The sequence below is a fragment of the Anolis carolinensis genome, unplaced genomic scaffold (assembly GCF_035594765.1).
Source record: "Anolis carolinensis isolate JA03-04 unplaced genomic scaffold, rAnoCar3.1.pri scaffold_11, whole genome shotgun sequence".
NCBI classification, from domain to species: domain Eukaryota; kingdom Metazoa; phylum Chordata; class Lepidosauria; order Squamata; family Dactyloidae; genus Anolis; species Anolis carolinensis.
The window spans coordinates 15,068,769-15,087,601 of record NW_026943822.1 but is presented as its reverse complement, the minus strand read 5'-3'; the positions used below and the strand labels follow the sequence as shown (position 1 = coordinate 15,087,601).

Sequence of the window (18,833 nt, the reverse complement as noted above, 5' to 3'; positions counted from 1 at the left end):
TCCTAGCAGCCGATAGGCTGTTAGGAATTGTGGGAGTTGAAGTCCAAAACACTTGGAGGGCCGAAGCTTGCCATGCCTGGTTTATACTAATGATACAGTTTAAATGAGCAGATTTGTAAGTTGGACCTAAAGCAGGTTATGGTTTTATCACATGTAGGTTCCTGCTTCACATGTTCTATTATAAATTCAGTGTTGGGCAGCCAGCATTTTATTGCTATAATATTGCTGTAATATTCACCAGCTCATTTTAATTTCTGAAAAGAGAAGATCTTAACAGACTGTATGGTTACACATGTGAAGAACAGTCCATTATCCTTGACCTGTTTTTCTCTACTCAGAATAAACCATTATTGAATTAAGCCTTTTGTGAAGATATTGGTTGTTTTTAAATATAGCATCCTTACCACTGACTTGGGCAATGCAATGCAAGAGTAAATTATAGCAGGGACTATAAGCAAGATAGGAAATCTTCTAGACGTCTTCTAGACATTGAAAGACTATAATGCCCATCATGCTTGCCTACTGGCTATGCTGGTTGGGACTGACGAAAACCGGACCGCACAAAAATCTAGAAGGTTACAGATTCCCCACGGTGACAAATTGCCTCTTGGCAGAGGTGATGGAAAAAAACTGAGGTCTCATATACCTTTGTGTTATAAGCCGCAGCAGGTGTTTCACCCTCCCGCAGTGTTTTCAGAAAAGTGGCTATAAACTGCCAAGACTTCATTTCCTCCTTGGTATGTTGAAAGTGGCTGTAAATTGTCACACTGGCAGCCTAATGACTCATGAAAGTTTGGCTTGCCTACGTGCAGTTTCAAGGAGGAAACAGAAGCAACATTTCCTAAAGGCCCAAAAGGTATATATGTATCATTATAGTGTTTATTTGTATTAGTATTTATTTTCCTGTTCTCCAAAAATAACCAGATTTTTTTTTCAGTTCCCTTTTTTCCAGAAAACCTGTGTGTTACAAATTGCTGGTCTGTGACACAACACACACTCACCTCCCACATGTCAGCTCTGGACGATTGAAAGTGGGTGGCTTTTTCAGCAGCCTGTCATTGTGAAGCCACTGGGTCCATCATAAAATCAAAACGATCAGTAGGAAATGTGCCAGCAAAAATGAATTGAATTGTGCCTGGAAACAAACAGGCAGCAGAGCTTCTGAAACAAGGAAATTGTGTGATCCCTGTAACCAATCTCACTACGGCTCTGTGGGCCAGCTGGTGTTTCCCAATAGTTTTCAAAGGCAACCACAAATAAAATGTGTTATAGTAATCCAAAGGGTCAGATGCTGTCATCGGGATCAGATAGGAGAGAACCATCTTTCTTATGTGCCAGTCCCAATAGAGTCTGGAGACTTTGAAGTCAATGAGATAGTGAGTTTCCTTTGAATTGTGATCTATACTGTAAACCAGTTCTACAAAGTGCTGAACATTTCCCCCAAATAGGTTCAGCACCTTGGAAAGCTCCTTTAAGGTCTGGTTTAAAACCAAGCCGATTCTATGCTTCCCTGGAGAGGGAGAGGAAAGAGAAAAAGAAGCATGATGAGACATTATCAGCCTCCATTGCACCAGCTCAAACCTTTAATTGTCAAAACTATATTTTTTTATTGTGCTTAGCATTAAATAGTGCCCAGAAATAGTGATGGTAATGGCTGCCTGTAACAGAAATCCATGCATCTTTAGGGATGACTTTGATATTGGTGTGATGGGTTGTAATTATTCTACTTGTTCTTTAGAGGCAAACCTTGAGCTGACCAAGTACTGAGATAAACAGGAATGACACAGGCGAGAAGGCATCATATTGGGGATGGAGAACATATGTGTGACATGGTTTTTGTCTGCCTTTTGTCTGTTTGAAAGCAAGTGGTATGTGGGGGCGAAATCTATGAAAACTGCAGTCCCTCCAGGCATACAGGCTATATTTGTAGCATCACTTTAGCTCTTGAAGAAACAATAAACTGCACTTGCGTTTCTCGTTGGAGTAAGACTCAAGCCTTGAGTTTGGTTCCCTGGAGGCATATTTTTACAGAAGGTAGCTCTATCTAGACTGGCAGCATGCCAGAGATCAGCTATTTTGGCCTTGATCTTGTCTCTGTTTTTTTGGGAGTGGAGATGACTGCAATTAGCTGGGATAAAACTGGCTTGCTGGAGCCATAATTGTCAGTGTTCAGACACTTATAAATCAATCTTATGTTCTCCAGTCGTTAAATGGGTCCATTTTTAGAAGTGTTAAGATTTGCTTCTCTTGCAAACTTCAAAGGACTTCTGATGCATCTCTTCATGGGGGCATCAAGGCATGTCGTTAATTGTGGTATTTGTACTTTTCCATCAGAATCCTTTAAAAATAAAGAAATGTCTGCCCAACTCCATTAAGTATTGGCTGGGCTATGGATATAGTCATGCATAATAGATTCTTCATCGGTGCTACTGAGAAAACATGCTGGTAATTAATTTTGAAACAATGATACCCAAATGGACAAGGTGAAGTTATTTTAAGAAGAAAAAGTTTACTACAGTGAAGACAAAGGCTCCTTGCAAATTTTACTTGTGAACTTGATACATAGTTCTAAGAATTTCAAAGGTTAAACAACAGAATACAAGAAAAGCTGTTAAAGCCATGATTCCAAACTAAGACTAGTACAATTAAGACAGGATAAATGAAATCTTATTATGCAGAGTGTACATCTAGCTAGCTACAAACACATCCCTTTATTGGAGAGAAATTAAATAAAAGAATGGAGAGAGAAATTACTTCTGATTAGGTGTGTAACTTTCAGATCAAACTACAAATTTCCTTTATCTTGATGTCTTGATGAAAGGCTCCTATTGCCAACAATGTCTTATCTGTATGTCCACAATCCCACTGTATTCTCTGTGAGTGTGATGGAAAGAGTGGTTTTATCAGTTCTGACAGCTACAACCTTTCTACTATTAATATTTACTTCCTCTTGAAATGGCTGTGTTTGTGTATGGTCCAGGTGTTGCCAACCAACGTCCTAGTGTTGAATATACCCATAGGTAAAGAGGAGGTTGAGTCATTAGAATAGTTTGCCCTTAGCTCTTGTTGTCTTATAGCGCACCACAGCGAGTTGGTTGCAAAGGATTCATTGATTTTGGCAACCTCTGAGCCCTTGGAGAGGACCCAGCAAAACTCTCACATTAAATAAATTGGGTCCTTTGTCACCCATCTCTCTGCTTTCAGACAGTGTGATTCATATTCTGAATACAGACATCTACTATTTTGCAAAACACTTGTGTCAAATGGATCACACATAGGAGAGGTACTAAATTGGACATCATCTGCAAAAAGCCTTTAAATGACAGAGAGATTTATGAGGGAGGTGGCACGCCTGTCAACATTCTAGAAAGGCATGAAGTGCTTCCCTGCCTTCATATGTATTTCGAGAATTAATCAACTCTGGTTGGTTCTTTTTTGTTTCTGACACACTGTTTGTTGAGGCAATTGTAGTGCTAAGCTCACAGATCTAACACAGTGGCTCACCCACAATGAAAGGTTATTCCATGGATTGAAGCCCGCACCTTCCATTGCCATTCACAGGAGAAAAGGAATTGTGTTATACTGAGTTGGTCAAAGGCTTTGCATTGCGTCGGGAGTGGAGACATTGCTATCAGAAGTTGGGATGTTTGCCATCTGAATGTTGTAAGACTAATACTACTATCATCCCTGGCCAATTGATACATTGGTTTTGACTGGAGGTATCTGTAGTCCAGCAGATTCTGCAGAGTTACATGTTCCCTATCTGTAATATAAATTAGAAGGGGCTCTCCTGGATTTCAAACATGGAGCTGAAATTAGGCTTTGCGTGCAAAGCATGCAATGTTCTCCAACTTCATATTTGGAATATGAGCCCTGCAATATTGCTTATGAGTAAATGATTTACTCTTCCTTATGATACCATAAAATTTATAGCTGGGATAAAGCAGTTGCATCTCCCTATAGCCTTTTCAACTTTAAAAACATATTTGCCAGATTGATTTGGCCTCCCTTAGTTTCTAATTTGTGCTGGCAGCAGTTCTGTGTATATTAACAGAGCCCTGCCTAGTTATGTATAAAGAGGCAGATCATAGCAAAAGGCAGGCATTCTCAAACTGCAGCCCTTCAGCTGGAAGTTAGAGGCCCAAACAGCTGGAAGGCCACAATTTGAGGATGCCTGGCATAGAGTGTAAATATTACTTATAGGCTGAGCAAAGCTTATGCGGCACTCCAAAATACTCTGACATTCAGACTTATCTGGGAGAGTGACACCTTTGCTTTCTGATGGTTTGTTATCCATAAACTTTACTTCATGCACAGTAATTGTGCTCACAGTACTTTCCCCCTCCCTATATTATTCTTTCCCTTTCTAATTATAATGTCAAAAGTTTTAATTATAGTGTGGAAAGTAGGCAAACCCATACCTTGTCAGAGCCGTTAATCAAGTCAAATCGATTCAAGAAGCTTAAGAGATGAGATTATTTCTCCACCCAATTCAGAAGGAAAAGCAGCCACCGCCCTGATATCCAATGACCAATCCCTCCTCTATTGAGACTGGGAAAGTTCCTTCTCTTGCGTGAGGTGTGTTTTTTCCTGTAAGAGCCCCGGGTTTCCAAAGCAGAGTGAAACCCAGCATTGCACAACTTTGTGAACTTGAACTGAGGAAATTGAGAGAAGAGTTTTCAAGGAAATATGTTGCAATTTTAGAGCCTCCTAATTGTAATGCTCTGCTTACAAATAGGAGTACTATATTACCAGTGTATTCTTATTTGTATACAGATTTTTCTACCCACCTTCTTCTAGGTGACTCCCACTACTGAAAACAGTGAGAAATTAATACAAGAAATAATAATAAATGAAGCTAGATGAAGCAGTAGACGTATTTTGCCTACAGTGAATAAATGACCTTTTTGCTAGGCTAGAAACGGGGAAATGAACATCAATAAATTTTAATACTTGGTGGCTCTTCAACACATCTTATTTTCTTTCTTGACAGTGTTGGAGATAAACAATTCAGAACTTGGACTATAGTCAAGTAAAGGAGATATAAATAAGCATTTGGCAGCCAAAAGATAGAATGGAATACTGCAGTGGAATTCTGAGATTTGTAGTTTATTGCAGCCCAAGAGCTCTCTGGTTGAACATGCTAAATGTCCCTCTCTAAATAGGATTCCGTATGATGGTGGCACGGTAGTTGGAGACTTTTGTAATGACTCGCATTGTCTCATGATGTGCCAGAAGTCTCAGTATACTCATTCCAGCTTTTCAGAGAATGCAGATTTAATGTGCTCTTAGGTTTTTATTTGTCTATTGGCAACCCACATAGAACATCATCAGGTGAATACATTTTTAAACTTGAAATAGAAAATGAAACTGCAAACTATTCTTGAGTCTCAACTGGTGATTTTTTAAAATACTGTACAGTATCTTAATGAATAGTGGGACATCTCGTGGTTGTCACAAGAATGACATACTCTTGTTCGTAGTTTTTCAACTAAGGGGGCGGATCAAGGCCAAAGAATAATTGCATTCCAAATGTTCACCTAATCAATTTTTTATAGTGTCAGAAGCGATGTCGCTTCTGGTGTGAGAGAATTGGCCATCTACAGAGACGTTGCCCAGGGGATGCCCGGATGTCTTACTGGGAGAGCTTGTTTTATGTCCCCACAAGCTAGAGCTGATAGACGGAAGCTCACCCCATCTCGCAGATTTGAACTGGCAAACTTCAGGTCAGCAACCCAACCTTCAGGTCAGCAGTTCACTAAGATTTAACTCACTGCACCACCAAATCAATCCATATCCAATACTAACACAGGGCTGTACGTTATGGGATATGTTCAGTCAGCAATGTGACGGGCATTTTTTGGGGAAGTTTCTTTATAATTGTGGGCTTTACTCTCAGAGAATCCAAGTTGTTGAAGAACCACAAGACGTGAATATGAAAAATAATCCCAAATCCCCCCCCCAAAAAATGTTCAATAGAATAATAGGAACAAGTCAAAACAGTTTTAATAACTGATTTAATAAATCCACAAGAAAGCAACACGGTTGTCTCATTAAACAAATATATAGAATGTAGGTACAATTGTAAAAATGCCCAAGTACAGCATAGATCTACTAAAATCCCAGTTTCTAATCATGTGTACCGTAAAAGCTAACTTAATGAAATATCTGTAATGAATACAGTCATGTGCAAAAGAAATACCTGACTCCCAGAAAAGTCATATTGAAGGAAAACACCATTTTTTTCACAGACTGTGATATGGCTTTGTAGTAATGGCGCATTTGGGGGGGGGGGGGGGGGAGGGCATCTGCAAAGATACCAGCTCTTCGTCTCTGGCCTGGAAATGCATCACACTGTATTGTAAGATGACCACTCTGCTTTTGAAAAGGTAAGAAAAAATAATAGTGCATTTTGCGCTTGTTAATACTGAGTTTTGTCCTGGGGATCAGCAATAGAAAAAGTTTACTAGTTTCAATGACAAGGGACATCAGAAGTACATTGAATAGACATCTTAACAGGATAATCATGGCAATAACTCCCAATTGTTGTGATATTTTTTGTAAAAAACAATACTACAATAACCTTTACTGAAATATTTTAATATGTCACATTATGTTGTAATAATTTTCAGGTTTTTTTCGCGAACTGATTTTATTTTGTTAAAACTTTCTTTATCAGAAGACAAATACCAGTCCTTAAAGAGATTACAGCACTCACTTCATGGAGGAGCTATTTAGTGATGTCTGGCTATCCGTTCTAAGTTAGTCAAAATATGCTGGTAACTGGTAACATCACATATTTCTCTTTCTTACTGTGATCAAACAGTGCTATGTTTTTCAGCTTGTTTGTCCCAAGTATAAAACAAAATCAGAGGCATATAATACTTTACTAGCTACATTAACAAAACGGATTGCTTCCAATTTCATAAGCAAAGAACAAGGACTAAATCGAATTCAGAGTAGGCTCACTGAAATAAATGGCACTTGTTATTCAATACCAGTCTAAGCCCTGTGCATTCCCTAGACCTACATTAGTTGGGTCTAAAACTGAATTGTGCAGTATAGTAATCGATCTTATTAAGTTAGAAACTATACTTTTTTAACCCAAAATGATGAATCTTTATATGAATCAAAGCAGATGCAAAGAAAGTGAAACCAAGCCCTAACCATTTATAATTATTATTAATGGCCTATATTCTGTTGTTAGTTTTTACTACAGGTAGATCTATTGAATCACCAGGATTTAGCAATGGGTTGACTCACTATTCAACCATTGATTCAATGGGTCTATTCTACTGGGGACTTACCAATAGAGCTGTGGCCATTATTGGCAGCAATAATCTACATTCATTCTGATTTTAGCAATAATCTACATTCACTCCAATGAACTGAAAGCAATATAGCTGTCTTTCAGTAGCTTCCCCCCAGTTTCCCCTTCAAACAATTAAGAAGAACCTTCAAATAGTTTGGTGCCTCCAATGCAGTTCATTAAGGCCTGCAATTCAGCACAGGTCAGAAAGGATGGTGACTTTTAGACTGCAAAGAGGGCAGAAAAACCAAAAAAAGCTCTCCTCTATGACTGGAAAGTTGTACTGTTCACCAAATCACTAATGTTTCACTGGCACATTTTAGCACATTGTCATGCAGAAGACTCATATTAACGGAAAGGAAATGCAAAGGCAGATTCTCGCTGTTCTAAACCTTGGGAATTGCATTGAAGATGAAGTTTCTTTATCCTCTCATATTCCCTGAATATCTACACTAGAGTCAACTAATTTGCAAATTCTATAGAGCCCTCTTGGTTTTGCAAATAGATCCCAAAGTGGCAAACTTCTTGATTAGACGCAAGATTTATGCTCACCGACGGGCTTCTTGAAGCAGGTTAGAACATTAGAAAGTCAAGATGATCCATAAGAAAGAAAACATCTCAAAGCCAAACATATACAGTTGAAGAAATGAAATACGCCTTTTTTCCCTACAGTACAAGTCCTATGTCAAAAAGATACGAAAGACAAAAAAACCCCCAATTCCAATCCCAATTCTTCCCAACAGAGCGGGTCCAGCCTCGACGTTTTCAGTTAAGGAAAAGGCAGCTTGTCCTCAGTAAAAGCTTGGAGCGCAGGCTAAAGTTACTTTTCCATAAAAGTTACACTGCCAAAGATGAGTTCAAGTTTCTGCGAAGAGACATCTTACAAAAGGGTTCTGTTATCCCTGCAACAACTTGAGTTTTAGGCAAGGAATGAAAAACCTGGCTCTTGCAAAGGGAATAAAATACTGCGTAACCAGTTCAGGAATCATGAATGTATATAGCGATTGTGGACATGATTGCCCTTCTCAAGTCTTCTCAGAAACTCAAGTAGTTAATTCCTGAGGCCCTTTTTGGAGCATAGGAAAATGGAAGATTACTGTATGAGGTATCTGCCCAGTTGTAATGCATCTGTAAACAACTTATCGGAGATACATTGGCAAGAAAAAACCCTAGCAAAACTGAATAGCGGGAGAAATCACTCATCTTCACGGAAAGGGTCGTCCTCCTGACCCAGAGCTTTCGCTCATTCCCAATCCTTTCCGTTGCACTGCCTGCTAATGCAACCCCAGACCTAAAGGATTCTGTTACATTTGTAAATCTTGATTTGTTTTTTTTTTATTGCTTTGTGGTCTTTTGGTTGCAAAATTTTAAAAGTATAAGGCAGGGAGTCCCTCCACTTAAAAGTGTGGAAAAATTAGGCACTAGATCCTTGGCAGTTAATGCAGGGTTTACTTTCTTCTCGCCGGTAACTCTGAAGCTGGACTGAGCACTGATAGACCCCAAAGGTGTTCAGCAACAACCGCCTGGCCTTGCCCTGGATGTCTTCCCACTTGGATGAAACACCAGGAACTGAAAGGCAAGGGAAACACACAGAAAATGCCTTACATGAATGGAATCTCGAATTTAAAACAAAGTCAGGAGACACATAGCTATTCAAACTGCATATTCACAAGCTTCCATCTGGTCCTTCTACAAGAAAGCTGTAAAGAGGAAAGGGCTATCCAGCCTACACCTTCCTGTACACCAGTTTTAGGTTATTACTGTGTCGGGTATCATCATCATTTTATTTATATGTTTATATGACACCATCAGTGCACATGGCACTTTACAAATTAAAGCTCAACAAAATAAAGGTGTAGTCTAATGGTTTGAATGTTGGATTATGACTATGGAGACCAGGGTTTGAATTCTCAAACAGACAGGTAAACCCACAAGGTATATTAAGTCAAATTATATTCTCTCTACTTCAGAGGAAGGCAAAGGCAAACCCTCTCTGAAAAACCCCCCTCATCACCATAAGTCAGAAAGGACCTGAAGGCACACAAAAACAACCTTTAGATGCTATGCCTTTTGGTTTGTGTAGAACATGCAGTTAATACAGATGCTTTACAAATGATAATTATAATAGAAGCAATGTACGTCTTGGAGGTAATAGTATGAGCCCCATTTTTTACCTAATTGCAAGTGGACTATGACAATAGTTTTTCCTGCAGTTAGTGACCAGATGTTGAGGTTTTGCACTGAAAACACATCTTCGATTTTCATTAGCTCTTCTTTAATGAGATCCACATTCAAATGCCTTGGGGCACCTACAAATAAATGAAAAATCAAGGATCACATGAATAAGAAATGATTATATTGAATAATTATATAACTAGACTAGACGGCCCTTACAATCCTTTCTAATTCTAAGATTCTACAATTTTCACAAGTTTTAAATTAGGGAAGAATACTTCCACAGATGTTTAAATACGTTCAGGAATCACACCACACAGTGAAAAATCAGAGGGCAATGCTTTATAACATGCATTCAGGTCATTACTGGCACTGCTCATTTCAGGAGAAAACAAAATACAAAATTCTGTTCCAAAGATATCAGTGAAGATCCCGAACGGCACATGCAATGGGCACACTCTCTCTGCCTCACAGGAAGGAAATGGCAACCCCCCTGTGAACAAATCTTGCCAAAAAAAACCTCAATGAAAACAACTTGAATGCACACTTTATTATGGCTTTTACCCACTTGCAGCCGTCAATCTCAAATGTAAGAATTATTACCTTCAAGTACAATTACTCCAGTGTCCCGGATGATTCGAAACGTTGTGAAAGCCACAAGAATGGAGAATACGTATGTGCATATAGGGTCTGCAATCTTGTATTCTGGCTGAGACAAAAGAGAGGCAAGCCTGGTAAGACTCGACCTAAGAAGGGAACTTATCAAGATGTCTGTTCCTTCTTTGGAATATTTTGAAAGCTTGAAACATGGGCTGGTAGGTAATTTTGCTCAACTTTCATTTTTATGCAAGCCAATCTACTTCATAGTTCTAGGATTACTAAATGGACCAGAGAACTGTTATTCTTTAGAATGGGCACTTGTCCAAATAACTGTCATGCTCAAAAACTGCACTCCCAAATGTAACTGAATATGATTCCATCTCAAAACATTAGAATTACTCCAAAATGCATTAATGTTTATTAAGATATACAGACACCTCTTTTCTTTAAAACATAGGTAATAGTTAGGGTTAGGGAAGGTTCCATGCAGAAATCCATTCAGTTCTTTCAAAAGAATGCAAAGAGGTGAAGGAATGAGATGTGTCAGAAACTGAAACCGCATCAGTGAAGAATGAGGAAGAGATTTACGATTCGTTCTGTGTCCGAAAAGAAAACATAGCCATGTTCTGGTGAATATGGCTACCATAAACCATGCAATCAGGAACCCTATACAGGTAAGTCTCCCAAATGTATGTGACTTTGACATCCCATTTGGAGGAAGCCCATTCCAAGTATTTGCTGTAAATACAGGGAAATTGTGGGTGGAGTGAGATATTTGCATGCCACAACATGATGCGTTGATGTCCAATTAGTGAACAGGTCTGAACACAGACTGAAAACAGAATGATTCAGCCCCCCCCCTTCTCAGAACAGAAGAGTTGACTCCCAATGGCTCAGATCCTGGAAGGCACAGCCAAGCGTAATACTTCTGCAACCTCCCCCCTGCCCCACACACATGACATAAGGCTGAATGAGATTTTCAGTTATTTTTTTTAGATTTGATTATGGCTCAAAATGATTAGTAAAACTTGATACCTCATTAAAGCATTTGTACTTTTCTGTGTCATCGTAGCATGTCACTGCTTTGAAATATACTGCTTTGAAATATGGTCCATCATTCTGAATCACCCTGTATTTATTATGATTTACTACAACTCATCATTTCCTGAAATCTACCCTTTTAGATGTTGTATTCGACTTCGAGCCGCAGGGAGAGTTGGGTAATAAATTCATTATTTTTCTATTATTATTATAAAGGCTGTTAAAATATATAGTTTTGATGCTTAAGAAACAAATATTATCCCTGGTCTCTGGTTCCTATTTAATCTAACCCAACAGTTCCCAGAACAGAAACTCCACTGTGTGTATATATGGATTTTCTCATGGAAGACCAATATTATTTGTTCATGTGGAACAATGTTCTCCATTAAAAAAGCTTTGGATCAACATACTTTCTATGACCACCAGGTCAATGTTTCACTTCACATGCATGGCTTGCAATCCTACCTTGAAGCGAATGATGTATGCAGCTACGAGAACACCAATGCTCTGGACCAGGTCCCCTAAAGCGTGTACAAATGCAGCTCTGACTGCCAGGCTGTTGTGGCCATGGCTGTGCCCAGAAGCCGTGGCAGAAGGATTCGGTGGAGGGACAGAGGACGGAGCATGCGAATGAGAGTGAAGGTGGCCGGACTGGTTCAGCAGAAAGCCCATTCTGAAACAGAGTGCAGCACAAGCGAGGAATGAATAGGGAGAAAAGGGGAAGAAAACCCCCACATGTACCCCTATTTTTGAATCCTACAACAACAAAAATGTGTATAAAGGCTGCAATGCAGCTATATCACATTTAACCAAGCCAATGCGTTCCTGGGCTTTACTTCTTTGAAAGAATCATTGGTACAAGAGTTAGAAATCACAAGGAATATAAAAATGGATAACCAGGAGAAGTGTATGAGCATGCTTGGGTTCAAGAGGCCTGGGAACAGATTGAAAAATGAGAAAAAGTGTGTGTGTAAGGCATAAAAGAGAGATGATGACAAACAAAGTAGAAACTAGGACCAACCAAAGAAATCCATAGAAGAAATTGAAGACCCCTCTCAAATAATGGGTCTATTAGTAAAAAAAACTAATATATATATATATATATATAGAGAGAGAGAGAGAGAGAGAGAGAGACAGAGAGAGAGAGAGAGACAGAGAGAGAGAGAGCCAGGAAGATAGTTCCATCTTGTCTCCTGTGCCATAGCAACATGCTATGATAATTTTATATATACACACACACACACACACACACATATATATATAATTTATAAATATATAATATATTGTATATACATATAATATCGATAATATTATAATGTAATACTATATTATACTAATAATACAATATAATAATATAATTATATATTATATATTAAATGTAATGTAATATTACTAATAATATTACCATATAATGATATAGTACAATATAGTAATTTAATGCTTATATTGTGCTATGCTAATAATATATTGTATGTTCATTTGATTTGTAAGCCGCTCTGAGTCCCCTTCAGGGTGAGAAGAGCAGGATATAAATGTAGGACAGACAGACAGACAGACAGACAGACAGAAAGAAAGAAAGAAAGAAAGAAAGAAAGAAAGAAAGAAAGAAGACAAAACCCAGACACATTCTAGCTTAAATAGGCCTTCTTCAAAGGACTATTTAGAATTAAACCTCATAAATCCAGATAACATGCTGCTGGGAAAGATAGTTATATTGTGTTGCAGTTGTTATATGTGGATGGTGCTATAGAATGAAAGTGATGATGATAATCATCATCTTCAGAGGAGGAAACACGCAACGTACATGAGGTTGACAGCCACACCGACAGCGGCGGTAATAAGCATGACATCCCCATTGATTTCATAGTCCATGTGGATGGTCCTTTGAACAGCTTCATACAAAAGGAACACCATAAGGATATAAATCAGCAACACGCTGAACATGGCAGACAAAACCTCTGGGGGAGAAAAAAGAAACAACAGTAGTATTTGTTATTTTTGAGCACATGTATATGGAAGCATCATTGAACATTTCTGCTTTTCATTTATAAATAGAATCATAGAATCATAGAATAGTAGAGTTGGAAGAGACCACATGGGCCATCCAGTCCAACCCCCTGCTAAGAAGCAGGAAATCGCATTCAAAGCACCCCCGACAGATGGCCATCCAGCCTCTGCTTAAAAGCCTCCAAAGCCTCCACCACGGCCCCGGGGAGAGAGTTCCACTGTCAAACAGCTCTCACAGTGAGGAAGTTCTTCCTGATGTTCTGGTGGAATCTCCTTTCCTGTAGTTTGAAGCCATTGTTCCGTGTCCTAGTCTGCAGGGCAGCAGAAAACAAGCTTGCTCCCTCCTCCCTATGACTTCCCTTCACGTATTTGTACATGGCTATCATGTCTCCTCTCAGCCTTCTTTTCTGCAGGCTAAACATGCCCAGCTCTTTAAGCCCAGTAATAAAGAAAGCTTTTAATGCACAACTTTCAAATTATCATGATTTCATTACGCACGATTAGTCGAGGCAACTGTACTTTATTAGACTTTGTGAAACCCTTCGACACATCTCTTTTCAGTGACAAAAGCACATGTGAGAGAAGGGAGGAGGGCAAGGAAAGATAACCATGTTGTTGTTAAAATACAATTAAATTTCATTTAAAACTCACCATTCTCCCTCCCCAAAACCCGACACACAACTTTTCCAACATTCATGCCTTACATATTTTTTAAAAATCATATTTTATAGTTTACAAGGCACACTGGGAGAAAAGTAGCACAACAGAAAATGTAATAAATAATAAAGCAAATATATCAGTTTTAGAAGGAACAAAGCTATGAAAAGTTGGGGGAAAGGGGAGTGCAAGCTGTCCAAGAGTGTTCTTTTACTCCATTCAGAAGGGTGGGTTATATTTCATAATTCAGCCTGCCAAAACTTTGGTTCCTCGACAGAGAAATTTTCCATCAGCTTTCTAGTATCAACCCCATCAACTCTTGATTAAAGCCATACTATACTACACTGTATAGAAGAAATTTTTCTTGGGACTCAAACAATAAAGAGTTTGGCAGCAATAGACCTTTTCTTTCAAGAGTCTTTAATTTTGAGGAATGAGAATCCTTAGGACTGAAACACAACTCCACCGGGGCCAAGTAGAGTTTTGAAAGGTATTTAAATACACCCTGGTGCTTAGTGTTATTATGCTGCTCCCAGGGGATTTTAAAGAACAACAAAAATGTTGCTGAGGGGGATCTAATTATAGCTTTTTTTATAAAAGGAGGAATCATGTGAACAGTGAATGGAGACCAACCTAGCAGAGGAATAAAGAAAAGCGCAGGGTCAGGGCTTTTTTATTTGAAATACACTTTTTTTTGTACAAATGGCTTTTTTTTCATAACAACTGGGCTTAGGCTACTGCCACAAAGAGTTGCCAAGAAATTTTATCTGCCTTTTCTTGGCAACTTTTTTCAGAGAGCGTTGATCTCAGCAGATGAACTATTAATGGTTACAAAAGCTGTATCAGCTCATTCACAATCCAGCACCTAATGCTTTGCAAGTTAACCTTTCTAAACACAAAAATAGCTTTTCTGTTAATGTAGATGCAGACTAGGGAGGAAAAGGACTGTACACATGTCAAACAAGCCAGGCTTCTTAGCCCAGTAATAAACTATGGTTTCACATTGTTTGTGGTTGACCAGCAAATTGCAATTTGTTAGAACAGGAAGATGTAGACAATATAATATGCCAAATTTTAAAAGACAACACCATGGCTCATAACAGTGTGTGTTATGTCACTTACCTAAGCGATGGAAGCCAAAGGTGAATTTTTTGGTGGGAGATTTTGCAGACAACCACAAAGCAAGCAGAGTCAGAATAATGCCGCTGAGGTCCGTTAGCATATGGAGTGCATCAGTCATGATTGCTAGGCTGTTTGCAACATATCCACCTTAACATTAAAAAAATAAAATAAAATTAGCATACAATATCTAGAGACCTTTATATGAGAAAACATGACCCATCATGAGAAAACATGACTCAGTGGAAAAGACATTTATGGTTGCTTAAACAGAAGGCAATTGTAAAAGAGGAAGACCACAATACAGGTGGATTGGCTCAACCAAAGAAGCCATGGCCCTGAGTTGCTTGACCTGGCTAGGGCTCCTGGAGGTCTCTCTAGAATAGAAGATTATTGCTATGTCATTTAATAGCAAATAACAAGAACAAAAATCATAACCCACAATAGTGATAAACTGGCAGAATCTGATTGTGAGCATGAGAATGAAAAAGAGTGTATTCTCAGAAGAAATTTCAAAGCGCCTTTAATCCAGCTTTGCAGAATGCCTGTTTCACATACCATGGCTTCTTTCTTCCTTTCTAAAATCTCCTGTAGTCTCTTTGTATAACAGAAACTTCAAAAAGACATGTATGTCAAGAATGAGCCTGATGTCACATTGCTGTCTTCAATGAGCCATGAAGGCGAAAGGGCCGTCTCATGACTGGCTGATCACAGACCCTTTCATGAGAAGATTAGGATATTTGGAACTTAAAAGAAGGGAGGGCAGAAAAAGTGAGTTAGCTACAGACAAAAAACTTTTTCGTAGAGGTGAGAAGCTCAGTGAATGCTTATCTTAGCAACAATTTGATAGGTCATTGTTCCATTTATCTAAGCATTGTTTGGTTATTTCAGCTGCCTGAGGCATTCTAGACATGTGATTTTCTTTCCTTTCAATCACTTTGCAAATTTACTCAAAGAGAGTTCATAAATGACTTTCTGATAAAGTCCACAGAATTTAACCTGCAAACACCTCAAGAGTTATTAATAAACACACCTCACAAACTTAATTATTGATGACATGATATACGTCTTCCAACTCTATGATTCTATGATTCATTGGTCTAATAACGGTGTGATGGCTTGAAACCTATATGTTTTGAGGAACTTCCAAAGAACAACTGATATTCAGGGCTATAAACCTTGACCTCTATATATTTACATGCAGTAGGCAGTAGAACGTTGTCATACCAAAACATAATTTGCAATTCTCATAAATCCAACTGAACGGAAAATTCAGAGTACGAAAAAACAATAGGATGAACTTTTTGTATCACTTGTTCCACAATATATTCCCAAAGAATTAAGAGTTTGAACCAAACAAGTATCTACACAACAGGTTCAACTGAACTCATGATGATAAGTCAATAGTAATCATTCCAGGGAGAACAATGGAATGCATTAAGCCAAGGGTGGAGATAGGGTCAGGGATCATTATCTTTTGCTGGGGTGGGGAGGCCTCAAAGAGGTTTCAAAAGCCATAAAAATGGCTCTGGGGGGCCCATTCCCATGGTCAAACTTTCCCCAACCCTGAGCTACGCTGTGACTATGGAGTTTTTACCTGCAACCATTGTAAACCGCCCTGAGTCCCCTGATGGGTGAGAAGGGTGGGGTAGAAATGATGTAATAAATAAATAAGTAAACCAAACTTTTTCTCAATTGCCCTTTGAGGGCAAGAATAGGAAACTTCTGATGTAGATTCCATAGGGTTCAAAATAAAGTCACTCACTTTCCAGTCCAATGATCTGTTATTAACCTGGGTGTAAAGGTAGACAGACCAGTTGGTAGTGTGTTTTCTGGGCTGTGCTTTGTTTTCTTTTAGACTTGCCCTTCCTGAAAAGACCTTGAAAACACCAGCAATTTAATGCACAATCTAGGATACTGTATCTCTTTTGAAAGCCAAGAGATTGTATTATTCAGCAGACTTAAGTCAGCCCAACAGCAGCTCAAGATATTGCCAAAGGTTATGTTTACTTATACTAAGCTGATCTGAGTTGGTTGTTTCATTGTCCATATGCATATAGTTAGTTTTGGATAAAAGGTTTGCTGAAACATGTTGACCTGCTTCACTTTTTAGGGATGTAGCAACCAATCCCAATTTTTTCCCTATTTTTTTCTGCCTTCAGAACCAAATTTTCTGTTAAAAGAAGCAATGCTCAACTTCATTAACAGAGATATAATACAGAACAAAGTGGAAAGCAGTGGGAAAAGAGGAGGCCCAAAGGTTTTAATAACATGAGCAGAATAGTGAATAACCATGGCTCTTCGAGGTGCCCATAAATAACAACAACAAGCACTTTATTTACCAGGGCAATTATGGGATGGAGGTCAAGGGATCATTCTTACCTATCAGTTCCCCCGTCATGAAGAGGAGATAGAGGATGGCTGCCAGGATCAGGCGCCTCTTCACCTTCTTCTGCTTTGCCCGCTCCCTCTCTTTGCTGCAGTTGCGGCAAGGGTCCGTCCCAGGGCCAGCCTGGGCGCTCCGTGGAGCCACATCCCTGTCCAGCAAGGATTCGTCGTCAGAATGGGGCCCCACATGAGTTCCGTTGGCGGAGGCCTCGCCCGCCTCCTCCGAAACCACCACCCGTAGCTTGTTGAACCTGGGGAAGTCCTCCTCGCCCCCCTCGTCCGAGAAGTCAAAGGCACTGCAGTCGTTCAAGAACAAGGCATCGTCATTCTTCCTCAGCATGGACTTGAGGCGGTTCCAGATGCCGGAATGGGCCATCCTTTCTTCTGTTGGACCGGGAACGTCCAACAGTGAACTTCCCCTCAGGCAAGACCTGGCCTTTTGGCAATCCACTCGGGCTTCCTTGTGCTATTTGCTTGGGCCATGTTCCATCTTGATGAAGCCAAATGTGACGTGGAGTGTCAGGCTCGTCAGCAGATCAAAGCTGCAATGTATCAAAGAGAGGTCAGTTAGTAAACAAGCGGAACGGTTCTCCCATTAAGACCAGGCAAGCTCTTTCAATAACTGGACTCTGTAGACCAGGGACTGAACTCCTACTCAGCTATGGAAGGTCACTAGATGACCTTAGACTCACTCTCTCTCTCAGCCTCAGATAAAGCCCAAGGCGAAGTCTCAGAAATGACTTGCAGGTACACAACAGTACCTTTCTTTTCATCACAAAGACAGAAATGACTTGCAGGTACACAACACCACCTCTCTTGCCGTTGCAAAGTCAAAAAAGACTTACAGGTAGATAAAGGCACCTCTCTTGCTATCATAAAGTCAGAAAAGATTTGCAGGTACATAACAGCACCTCTCTTGCCATTACAAAGTCAGAGACTATTTGCAGGTACACAACAGTACCTCTCTTGCCATCACAAAGTCAGAGACGACTTGCAGGTACACAACAGTACCTCTCTTGCTATCACAAAGTCAGAGACGACTTGCAGGCACACAACAGTACCTCTCTTGTCATCACAAAGCCAGAAACAACTTGAAAATCCACAACAGCACCTCTCTTGCCATCGCAAAGTCAAAAAAGACTAGCAGGGACACAACAGACTTACAGGTATACAACGGCACTTCTCTTGCCATTGAAAAGTCAGAAAAGAATTGCAGGCACACAACAGACTTGCAGGTACACAACAGCAACACTCTTTTCATCACAAAGCCAGAAATGACTTGCAGGTACATAACAGAACCTCTCTTGCCATCGCAAAGTCAGAAAAGACTTGCAGGGACACAACAGACTTAGAGGTAAACACCACCACCACGCTTTTAATCACAAAGCCAGAAATGACTTGCAGGTATACAACAGCAACTCTCTTGCCATCGCAAAGTCAGAAACAACTTACAGATACAGTAGAGTCTCACTTATCCAAGCCTCGCTTATCCAAGCTTCTGGATTATCCAAGCCATTTTTGTAGTCAATGTTTTCAA

The 18,833-nt window shown here is 39.5% G+C and overlaps 1 protein-coding gene across 2 annotated transcripts in view; it reads right to left on the bottom strand.

Annotated features, from left to right (window-relative positions):
- Positions 1-5,999: 5,999 nt before the first annotated feature.
- Positions 6,000-18,833, bottom strand: part of slc30a4 (solute carrier family 30 member 4) — a 14,168-nt gene continuing 1,334 nt past the window's right edge. Inside the window, exons 2-8 of one of the 2 annotated variants that reach the window (XM_062962963.1) lie at positions 17,291-17,838; positions 14,912-15,058; positions 12,930-13,083; positions 11,591-11,798; positions 10,088-10,193; positions 9,484-9,618; positions 6,000-8,878 (exon numbers count right to left, since the gene is read on the bottom strand). In XM_062962963.1, the coding sequence (XP_062819033.1) occupies positions 8,724-8,878; positions 9,484-9,618; positions 10,088-10,193; positions 11,591-11,798; positions 12,930-13,083; positions 14,912-15,058; positions 17,291-17,672 (1,287 nt within the window). In that variant the 5' untranslated portion in view covers positions 17,673-17,838 and the 3' untranslated portion in view covers positions 6,000-8,723. Of the gene's footprint in view, positions 8,879-9,483; positions 9,619-10,087; positions 10,194-11,590; positions 11,799-12,929; positions 13,084-14,911; positions 15,059-17,290; positions 17,839-18,833 lie in introns of those variants that run through there. The other variant, XM_062962965.1, reaches the window with a different exon arrangement.